Source organism: Microtus ochrogaster, chromosome 8, assembly GCF_000317375.1.
Source record: "Microtus ochrogaster isolate Prairie Vole_2 chromosome 8, MicOch1.0, whole genome shotgun sequence".
NCBI lineage: Eukaryota > Metazoa > Chordata > Mammalia > Rodentia > Cricetidae > Microtus > Microtus ochrogaster.
Genome location: NC_022015.1, coordinates 74,167,382 through 74,179,045, shown reverse-complemented (window position 1 = coordinate 74,179,045; position 11,664 = coordinate 74,167,382). Strand labels below are relative to the sequence as shown.

The window sequence follows — 11,664 nt, the reverse complement described above, 5'->3', positions numbered from 1 at the left end:
ATGTGCTCTTTAAAGCAAGAGTTCCATTTCGATCTTAGCTCAATAATAATGATTTTAAGTTCTTTTTCTTTTCTTCTTTCTTTCTTTCTTTCTTCTTCTTTTTTTTTGAGACAAAATAAAGTCTTATATAAATAGACTGGCCTCAAATTCTCAATCCTCCTGCCTCAGCCGCCCAAGTGGTGAGATTGCAGGTGTGTTATCACTAAGCTCACCAAGAAACAGTGTTAATTTTTAAGAGTGTTAAAAATATGCTTGCTGGTGGCGGTGGTAGCAGCAGCAATGGTGGTTGTGGTGAATGCTTTTAACCCAAACATTCAGGAGAGAGAGTCAGACAGACAGGTCTCTTGAGTTCAAGGACAGCCTGGTCTACAGAGTGAGTTCCAGAACAGACAGAGCTACACAGAGAAACCACGTCTTGAAAAAAAATGGGAGGGTAATGTGCTAGAAAGATGGCTCAGTGGTTAAGAACACTAACTGCTCTTGCAGAGGACCTGCCTTCATCTACCAGCACCCACATGGTGGCTCACAAACATTTGGTGGGGGGGTGGTTGGTTGTTTGGTTGGTTTGTTTGTTTATTGAGACAAGGTTTCTCTGTAGCTTTGGAGCCTGTCCTGGAACTAGCTCTTGTAGACCAGGCTGGCCTCAAACTCACAGAGATCCTCCTGCCTCTGCCTCCCGAGTGCTAGGATTAAAGGCGTGCGCCATCACTGCCTCAGCTCACAATTGTCTTTAACTCCTATCCTAGACAATCCATCACCTTCTGGGTCTGGGTAGTAGGTTATTAGGAACACATATGATACACAGACAAGCATGCAAACAAAACACCCATACATATGAAGTGCGGTGGTGGCGCACGCCTTTAATCCCAGCACTCGGGAGGCAGAGGCAGGCGGATCTCTGTGAGTTCGAGACCAGCCTGGTCTACGAGAGCTAGTTCCAGGACAAGCTCCAAAACCACAGAGAAACCCTGTCTCGAAAAACCAAAAAAAAAAAAAAAAAAAAAAGAAAGAAATTACCCTAGTCCATTCTCATAGCCATCCTCCTGCCTCAGCCTCACAAGTGCTGGGATTGCAAACGTGCCACTGCCCTGGCTGGGCAGAGCCCTCTGTAGGAAATGTAAATAGCTGATGTGGTTAGAAGCTGTGACCATGGGTGGTTTCTTCATTCTTTCTTTCAAACCTATACAGTTACTTATGTAACTTATGTCGAGAAGGAAGCTTCAAATTTATAAATTACAATGAGTCAGATTTTCTCTCTGCTGGGAATGTAGTTGAGGTAGTAGAGAAGCTGCCTAGCATTCATGTGAGGCCCTGAGTTCAATCCCCAGGATCCCATAAAACACACCTGTGCCCAGCAAGCCAGACAGGATCAAAATTTCAGGCTCACCCTCAACTGCAACTGCATAGCCGGTTCAAGGACAGCATGGGCCACGAGGAGACCCTGCCTGGAAACAAAAACAAACAACATTATCTTCTAGCTAGCTTGCCCGTCTAGTTCTGGTCTTCAGTCTTGACCTCCCAGCAGCCTAGGAAGGAAGTAATAAAAGAGGTAGGAGAGAAGCCTCTTGTCTTGACCCCAGAGTCAGCATAGAAGATGCTGATACTTCAGAGAAATGACGTCCCAGGGGTGTAGGACTGCGGATGCCTCCAAACACGGCCCGTCCCATTTGGTCCCTCCCATCCATGCTGTTCTGAGGATGTGGGTGGCCTGGAAACAAGGCAGAGAGCAGCTGTGGAGTTCATTGTCTGGTGTGTTTGAGTTCGAATCCTGCTTTGTCCCAGACTGGGTGTAACTTGGGCAGGTTATTGTTTAGACTTCAGGTTTCCTATGCCAGACCGGAAAGTCGTGAGTCTGTCTCATGAAGCTGTAGGAAGAGCTGGTGGAATAGGGGGCCTCACTAGAAAAAAGCCAGAGGCCACTGAATGCTCTTATTTTACCGTCCTTGGCTTAGGAGCTCCCCTGCGTGTGGTTTCTGGGCTTCCTTAGTTAATTCACTAGCTTACTTTGCTTTCACAGATGAGCTGAGAATTGCCAGGCCGTATCTGTATGTTGGCTTAACCTGAGTTCTGAAGACCTTCTGTTCCTTTTGTAAAACTTAACCCTCTTCCTTCTGTGTCTGTTTATTGAAGTGACTTTCTTGTTTTCCTTTGCAGATCTATGTAATTGACAGTGCAGACAGAAAAAGATTTGAAGAGACGGGTCAGGTAAATGATTCTTATGTGCAACTCGTTCCCAAAACACCGGGTATTCATTTATCTACCTGAAGTGTGTATGAGGGAAGGGGGCTTTTGTTCCAGTTCAAGGAAGAGGCTCGTTCAGTCGAGCAGGCAAAAATACCAGGTGTCCACAAAGAAATTAGTTTCAAGTCTTTTACACTATCTTTTGATGAAAGCCTTTTAGTTTAATCAAATTTAATATATAAGATATAAGCAGATGGGCTCTGGGGAGATGGCTCAGGGGTTAAGAGCACTGACTCCTCTTCTAGAGGTTCTGAGTTCAATTCCCAGCAACCACATGGTAGCTCACAACTATCTGTAGTGAGATCTGATGCCCTCTTCTGGCCTACAGGCATATATGCAGACAGAACACTGTATAGATAATAAATAAATGAATTAATGAATGACTGACTCTTTAAATCTATTTGTATGTATATGCGAATATATATGCCCAAATGGCACTTCACACCACACCCTAGAGTTCTTCTGTGTTTTTTTTTTCCCCACCTTATAGAAACAAACTCACAAACATCTCAATTAGCTTTTCTATTTACACTTTTCTTTTTTTTTTTTTTTTTTTTTTTTTTTTTTTTTTTTTTTTTTTTTTTTTTTTTTTTTTTTTTTTGGTTTTTCAAGACAGGGTTTCTCTGTGGTTTTGGAGCCTGTCCTGGAACTAGCTCTTGTAGACCAGGCTGGTCTCGAACTCACAGAGATCCGCCTGCCTCTGCCTCCCGAGTGCTGGGATTAAAGGCGTGCGCCACCACCGCCCGGCTCTATTTACACTTTTCAATACTTAATTGACCAAGAGTAACTTCAGCAAATTCAGCAGGATGAGAAGAAAGATACAAGCCAGAGCTAAGCCAGGAGACAAGGCCAGCCTTGAACTTCAGCATGGCTTCATGACATGCAGGGTTCATGGCAGCACGGTTAGATGGCATGGTTTCTGTCCATAGTCATAGGCAGAGCAGCAGGGGGCCTGGACCAGTGAGACCAGAGTGAGGTCCCCAGCAGGAGCAGCAAGGGTGAAGGGAATCTCTAGGGGCATGTTTGTTTCCAAAGGCAGAAGCTGCCATGTTTCTGTTCCTTTCTCTTGGAAAGTGGGTTGAGGAGTCTCCTGGAGACATCACAGCTGCCTTCGGTGCCCCAGTGGTTTCTGGGTCATCGCTGCGGTGAGGCAGTACTGTACTTGCCCTTGGGGCAGGGTGTCCTGGGAACTCGCCACCTCTTGAGCTGGCTAGTTTCTTCTTGTCTTTTTGTTTTTGTTTTTGGAGATAGGGTCTCACTATGTAGCCCCAGCTGTCCTGGAGCTCACTGTGTAGACCAGGCTGGCCTCAAACTCACAAAGATCCACCTGCCTCTGCCTCCTGAGTGCTGGGATCAAAAGTGTGTGCTACCATGCCTGCAGCTTTCCAGTTCTCTTTAAAGCTGAGTGTTTAAAGTAGCTACAAGGTGAGCTTAGAGGGAAAGAGGCGGAGCCTGTCCTTTAGGTAAGTGTATATACTCATTACTACAGACAGAATTAACTTGCAGTTTAGAGTTCTGCCTGTGACCTAGAAGCCCAGGGAAGGTCTGGTCTCTTCCAGTTCTTTCAGGATGTGCGTTTGGTGACTATTGATGCATGGCTGCATGTTTAGGAGTCAGAGATGAATGGACACAGAGATCTCTGCCATTTTCATTTCTGTGCATACATGTGTGTACACACACATACACACACACTAAGTTATTGTGGGGGTGTGGGTCTAACCCAGTGAAGGACAGCTGCTTAGGATATATAAGGCCCTTGGTTCAATCCCCAGCACCAGAGGAAAAATGAAAAAGATACCTACAGGTGGTTATCTTGAATAAGTCTGAAATCTCTAACCACTATCTTCGTTCTTCCTTAAACAGTGCCTCTCAAGGGCCAGGAGAGAACACTGGCTGCCCTTCCAGAGGACCTGGGTTCAATTCCCAGCACCCATATGGCAGCTCACACCTGTCTGTAGCTCACTTCCAGGGAATCTGACACCCTCACACCAATGCACATAAAATAAAATTAAAAAAAAAAAAAAAGCAAAAGACCAGTGGCTCTCAGGGTATTTCTCAGTGTGGTCTACAAGTCACTTACAGCAGAACTACCTGGGAAGTCTGTTAATAGTGCTTTCTAGATGCTGACTCTGACTTCCTGTCACCAGCGTCCCCTAGAAATTTGCTAGGGAATCTTACACAGATACGACCTGAGAGCCTCTGCCTTGAAAGTTGCTGCTGATCGACTTACCCGCTTAATAATTCCAGTGCATGCCGGGCGATGGTGGCGCATGCCTTTAATCCCAGCACTCGGGAGGCAGAGGCAGGTGGATCTCTGTGAGTTCGAGACCAGCCTGGTCTACAGAGCTAGTGCCAGAGTGCCAGGACAGGCTCCAAAGCCACAGAGAAACCCTGTCTCGAAAAACAAAAAAACAAACAAACAAACAAAAAAAATCCAGTGCATGCAATTCTCCAGTTCTCAAGCTTCTCTCCTCTTCCCTCCCCAAAATGACCCAGGAGCTAACGGAATTACTGGAGGAAGAAAAGCTAAGTTGTGTACCAGTGCTCATCTTTGCTAACAAGCAGGACCTGCTGACAGCAGCCCCGGCCTCTGAAATTGCAGAAGGGCTGAACCTCCACACCATCCGGGACCGAGTCTGGCAGATCCAGTCCTGCTCAGCTCTCACAGGCGAGGGCGTCCAGGTGAGACCTTGGCAAGAGTCCACTCCCTGTCAACCTGGCAGCTCACTAAGGCAGTCTGCCTCACTGGTAGGGTTGAGCTAGGCCAACAGTTCTCAACCTGTGGGTTCCTTTCACAGGGGTCACCCAAGACCATCAGAGAACACAGATATTTACATTACGATTCATAACAGTAGCAAAATTACAGCTGTGCAGTAGCAATGAAATAATTTTATGTAGGGGTCACCACAACATGAGGGACTCTATTAAAGGGTCGCAGCGTGAGGAAGGCTGAGAACCACTGCTCTATACAGAAAAATATTTGAAACTAATGGCCATTGATTGGCAGGTGAACCATTCTAGAAAGTGAAGGGCATGGAAAGAGGTTGGTTCTTTGCTGCTTAGAAACCAACCAGATACCAGGCAGTGGTGGCACATGCCTTTAATCCTAGCACTTGGGAGGCAGAGGCAAGTGAATCTATGAGTTCAAGCCCAACCTGGTTTACAAGAGCTAGTTCCAGGATAGGCTCCAAAGCAACACAGAGAAACCCTGTCTCAAAAAACCAAAAAGAAAAAAAAAAGAAAGAAAGAAAGAAAACAAAGAAAGAATGAATGAAAGAAAGGAAGGAAGAAAGGAAGAAAGAAAGAAAGAAAGAAAGAAAGAAGAAAGAAGGAAAGAAAGAAAAAGAAAGCAAAGAAAGCGAGCAATGCCATGAAGTTCCAAAGGAACCTTGGAGCCTTCGGCATATTCTCCTCACTCGGAGGAGGACTCAAGAGGTGACTTGAGATTGGTCTAACTCTGGAAATGTTTGATGATTGTGTTGGCATTCAATGTTAGAGCTAATATTAGAGATGGTAAAAGCTTCCCAAAGTGATTATCATCGCTACCATACAAATGCTCGTTGGCCTCGAAATACCTCTGTTTACTCTTAGTTCTTTCCCCTGCCCTGGGCTTGGTGTCTGTTTCCAGCTCCTGGTGTTGATTTCCCACTGGAGGCTTCTGTGGACACAAAGCCCTGTGCTTTATACTGAGGAACTGCACACCAGAAAATTGAACACCTCTTGTTTAATATTAATTTAGGGCAGAGCACAGCCCTGTCCCAGTCATCCAAGAGGCTGTATTCTCAAAAAAAAAAAAAAAAAAAAAAAAAAGTCAGGGGCTTCCTACCAAACTGCTCAACTCAGCGGCACTCCATAGTCAGCCCTTTAAGATGACCAGAATCCTCCACACTCCTCAGTTCAGGCATCTGGTCTGTCTAGCAGGACGCTCAGCAGTGCTGCGAGGACTGGTCCAGACTGTTCTAGCTCATGTCTTCCCTCCGTGACAGTATGGTAGGCCCGTAATGGCATGACAGTTTGCTGTTCTCTCAGCTTGGCATGTTGGGTTGCAGACCTGAGGTTTGGTTCTTGACCACTGCCCGCAGCCTCTTCCCAGTTGCTTTTCCTTTCTAATGTCCCCTCCCCTTAGACATTGACACTGTTTGTCGTTAGATGGTCTGATCGCTTTTATCGCACGCAAAAAACCACATCCTATGCCGGGCGGTGGTGGCGCACGCCTTTAATCCCAGCACTCGGGAGGCAGAGGCAGGCGGACCGGGCGATGGTGGCGCACGCCTTTAATCCCAGCACTCGGGAGGCAGAGGCAGGCGGATCTCTGTGAGTTCGAGACCAGCCTGATCTACAAGAGCTAGTTCCAGGACAGGCTCCAAAACCACAGAGAAACCCTGTCTCGAAAAACCAAAAAAAAAAAAAAAAAAAAAAAAAAACACATCCTAGAACTATGTCAGTCCTAACATGTTTGCTACCTGGTTTTTGTTTTGTTTTACTTTGATAACAAAATTAGTCATTGCTGACTTCTATGTGTGGCCTCTAGAGTGAGTGCAGTAGACAGGTGTCCCTTCTCAGACTGCTCATACCTGTATACCTGTACCCCAGAAGTTCTCCTTAGAACCCAGGGGCTACCACAGTTAAATCTTCAAAATGTATTCTGGAGTAGTCTATGAGGTTTTAAGTTTGGGAGAGTTGGTATTTTGGAGTTTTGAGCGTTAATTAAGGCTCTTTTCATAAATTAAAAAAAAAAGAAAGAAGAAAAAAAGAAATTTAAAGCTGGGCAATGGTGGCGCACACCTTTAATCCCAGCACTCCAGAGGCAGAGGCAGCCAGATGTCTGTGAGTTCAAGGCTAACCTGGACTACAGAGCTGATTCCAGGACAGCCAGGGCTATACAAAGAAAGCCCTGTCTTGAAGAAAATAATTGTAATTTTATTTTATGGGTATGGGTGTTTTGTGTGTGCACCCTTCATGAGTATTATGCATATGAAAGCCCTTGGGATTAGAGTTACAGTTGGTTATGAGCCACCACATAGGTCCTGGGACTCACACTCCAGTCTTCTGGAAGAGCAGCCAGTGCCCCGAACTACAGAATTCTCCCCAGTCCCAAGATAGAGTGGCCTCAGACTCTCTACATAACTGAGGCTGGTCTCCTGACCTTCCTCCCTCAGCATCCCGGGTTGAGATTGCAGGGATGAGCCACCACACCCCACTGTAAGTCTTATTTCTTCCTAGATTCTGACTCAGCTGGGCATTGTGGATTCCTCCATGCCCTGGAGTTCTAGGTTAGCTCTACAAGATCTTATCTCAAATGTGCATTTTTCCTCTTATTTTTAAATGTATGAAAGTTTATAAAGTTAGTGAGCTAAGGGCATGACTCAGCGGTAGAATGATTGTCTTATATGGAAAGAGTTCTAGGTTAATCTCAGCAGCATAAAAATGCACAGAGAAAGTGGGCATGACAGTACAAGCCTGCAATCCCAGTTCCTGGGGATGAATAAGGAGCAGGGGTTCAAAGCCATCCTTGAGGGTGAAGAGGGAAGAGGGGTTCAAAACCATCCTCAGCCAGCCTGGACTGTGTGAGATTGTCTCAAAGGCAAGTAAAAAAATTGTTTTCTCTCTCCTAAGTTCTACTCTACAAAGGGACTAACTACCGTTCTTCTAGATTCTTCCTTATGAAATTGCTGCCACATACGCCATTATATAGACAAATATGTCTATCAGGCCTTTGATTTAACTCCATTTTTCAGAGTCACTTACAACCCAGTCCAAGTGTGCTATGCCGTGGGATGTTGGTAGTAGGTAAATGCTGATGGTTTTATTTAACCTTGTCCAATAACAACCTCTTTAAAATGAAAAGATCTAGCTAGGCAGTGATGGCGCACACCTTTAATTCCAACACTAGGGAGGCAGAGGCAGGAGGATCTCTGTGAGTTCGAGACCAGCCTGGTCTACAGAGTGAGTTTCAGAACAGACTCCAAAGCTACAGAGAAACCCTGTTTTGAAAAACTAAAAAAAAAAAAAAAGAAAGAAAAGAAATACAAAAAGATCTAGCCCTACACATGCCCAAAAAATAAAAAGGAAAAGCAAAAGATCTAACCCCACAAATGCCCATGTGTACAGGGTCGTTTGATGAGACACAGACTGGGAAATGGCAGCTTTCTTGTTGTATTTCCATCCCTGAGGATGGAACCCAGGTCATGGGAATAGCAGGCAAGCACTCTACCTGCTGAACTACAGCCCCAGTCCCGCTTTCCCGTGTTATAAAACATTCTAGTATGTGGACTCTGCCCTTGTGCATTGCTCCGGACACGGATGTTAGATGCTCAGGGGCATCCAGGTGCTGGGAACTGTACAGGTGGGCTGAGGAGAGGAAGCGGTTGTAGGTTGTACTTGCATGGTCATCAGAATGTGGGCTCATGGTCCTGTGACCTCTCTTGACCAGAGTAGAGAAAGCATGGAAAAGCTGAGCTGGAGTTACCAGTGAGACTTGTTTCTTTAGCCTGTCTGCGGATAGGAAAAGGGGCAGCCAGAGTCCCTACTCAGCACAGTGACACTGAAGTCAAGGACACTACACAGTGGTACCTGAGGGTAGCCAGGGAGGGCCTGGTTTTCTGCCCCCACGCCTGTCTGGGTAATCACCACAGGTACACAGCGCCCCCTACAGGGCCTCTTCCCTTCCTTTCTCCCTCTCTCCTTTCATCCAAGCTGAAAACCAAACCCAGAGCAGTGAACTTGGTAAGCAAGACTCTTCCAGTGAGCTCCATCCCCAGCCTCCTTTGTGGAACCCTTTGGCCAAGACAGCAACCTACCAGGCGGTTAGTGTGGGTGGGAGTGGCAAGGGACACCTGTGAATAATAAGCCAGCTTAAATAAAGCGAGATTCCAGTAAAGTGCTGCTTTAATCAGGGACCCGCAGCAGCCATAGGCACAGGAAATGACATCCAAAGAGATCCAGGGTCAGCAAGGTAGATCAGTAGATAAAGGTGATTGCCACCTAAACGGATGAATGACCTGAGTTCAATCCCCAGGACCACAGGGCAAGAGCAGAGAACTGACTCCCGAAAATTATCCGCTGACTTACACACAACAGATAAATATATTAATTAATCAAAATGAAATCATATGAATGAGAGAGAGAGATCGAGCAAAGAACTGAGAGCAAAGAGAGTGATTTGTACAGAGGACAAATAGTTTGAAGGTCACTTAGTTAGTTTGTAGATAGTACCAGGGTGTGCAGAATTGGATAGTTAAAACTGGGATTTCAAGGTTAATGAGATTAGATTATGGTTAATAGAATGATATAAATTTAGAGAATTTAACCATTATTTGAAATGGGTTATTTAATAAAAATGTTAATTAAGAAGGGAATCTGATGTCTATTGTCCTTTCACGGTAACCTTTGGGGACCAGAGAAAGGTCATGGAACCTTCTGTAGAAGCGCTTGTCACTATCAGGCAGCGTTGACCATGTTCCTCCCTCAGGTAATGCCGCTGACCTACACTCCTGTGCACTCAGCCAGTTTCCTGGCTTTTCCCTTTAAAGGAGTCGCTTCCGTGTAAATCCCTTCCGGGATTGCCTGGCGAAAGGGCAGGCTTTCGTGGCCCTTAATTAAGGCTTAGATTATCCTACAAATGAAGAACTCTGCTAGGAACGTGACTGGAAGGTTTAGTTATTTGGGGCTCACTTTCAGGTATGAATTCAGTATCATAATGACTAAAACCTCCCTAAATTCCAGTTTTGTTCTCATCCCGCCGAACCTCCCCAGAAGCTGCCGAGTGGCCTAACTGCTGACACCTGGTGCCACCTCTTTGACAGCCCAGAAAGAAAACCTAGGAAAAAGGAAAAGGGAACGGGCCAGGATCTGTGTGATAGTTGTGGGTGCTGAAAGCACCTGCTGTCTGAACAGTGTGTGTGTGTGTGTGTGTGTGTGTGTGTGTGTGTGTGTGTGTGCACGCGCAGATGTCAATCAAGACACACCTGGTGGCCCACAAGAGGCTCAGCACCCTTACTCTAACCCTGATGACCCAAGCCCAGCCCCAGAGCCTACATGGTGTGAGAAGAGAACCAGCTCCAGCAGGGCTGTCCTCTGTGCCCATACACATGCCACAGCTTGCCTGGCCACCCTGCTGTATCCAAACACACATACACACAATAGCCGAAAGAATGAATGAATGAGGGGCTGGAGAGATGGCTCACAGTTAAGAGCACTGGCTTCTCTTTCAGAGGACTTGGGTTCAATACCCAGCACCCATATGGAAATTCATAGCTGTCTGTAACTTCAAAATCTGACACCCTCACACAGACACACTTGCAGGCAAAACACCAATGCACATAAAATAAAAAGAAATAAATTATATAAAAAAGAAAACCAGAAAAATTAAAAAGAAGAATGAATGAATAAATAAAGGTAAAATATTTATAAACAAAAACAGCTCTAGAAATATGTCATACTAACTGGTAGCAAGGACCCCCGAGTGATCTAGTCCAGAGGACAGCCACAGTCCGACAGGTGATGTACCCTACGCTCTCTGGCCCAGCAGGGCAGGCACAATACTGTCACTAGGTAAGTGGCTTGAATCCATGATCTGAGACCGTGGGAGCTGGTGATTCTAGGGCTGACATTCCTGAGTGGAATTTGTACCTGATATTCTCAGGCACACTTGTGTGGCCTTTACAAGACAATACCGTGTGTCCAGCTAGAATGGACATAGCAAGGGAGTCCGGAACAGATCTTTCCTTGCCTGACTGATGGCCACTAGGAGGCTAACCGTCACATGATTAAAGCGGGTCTTCATGGGAAATTCTCATGTGCAGAGAATAGGTGAAGGGCACCGGACCCTGGAGAAGAGCATCGGTCTTGGCAACTCCACCCTGCTGAGAGGACTGTCGTCCAGAAGGGACCCAGTTACATCAAAGCAGAAAAGAGGGAAAGTGAAAAATGTGTGGGAGGGGTTACCTAAAGCCCTCAGCCAGTCCCCTTCATCAGGAGGAAATGTCCCTCCGTGCCCTGGAGGCTTGGCTGCCTGCTAGGGCCTTCTAGCACTTGGTCTCTTGTCCTTTTTCTTCCGAATATAGGAAACGGCCTACAAAGGCTCTGGCTTAGGTCAAAAACAAAGTTCTAGAAGCAGCATCCTGCTTGCACCTGTCACCATGACTCCTCCCCAGAGCATGTCTGTACGGCTGCTGTAGTTTCAGGGGTTTGGAGACATTTTTTCTGAAACACAGTGTGCCTGGTTGTTCTGGCTTGGGATTTCCATTTAAAGCGGAAGTCAGCAGTTTGAACCTGGCCTCTAGACTTGGTCACTACAGCGACTCTGACGGGCAGTGTTCCTGGGGTTCCTCTCCAGGCCACCCCCTCTAGACCACCCCCATTCCTTCCCTAAGGAGGGTCAGCAGTGGGTTCCCTCTCCAGGCCACCCCCTCTAGACCACCC

The 11,664-nt window shown here is 46.2% G+C and overlaps 1 protein-coding gene across 1 annotated transcript in view; it reads left to right on the top strand.

Annotated features, from left to right (window-relative positions):
• Arl3 (ADP ribosylation factor like GTPase 3) overlaps nucleotides 1-11,664 on the top strand; it is a 67,512-nt gene that overhangs the window by 51,383 nt on the left and 4,465 nt on the right. Inside the window, exons 4-5 of the mRNA XM_005352413.3 lie at nucleotides 2,155-2,205; nucleotides 4,738-4,923. Of these exons, the coding sequence (XP_005352470.1) occupies nucleotides 2,155-2,205; nucleotides 4,738-4,923 (237 nt within the window). The remainder of the gene's footprint in view (nucleotides 1-2,154; nucleotides 2,206-4,737; nucleotides 4,924-11,664) is intronic.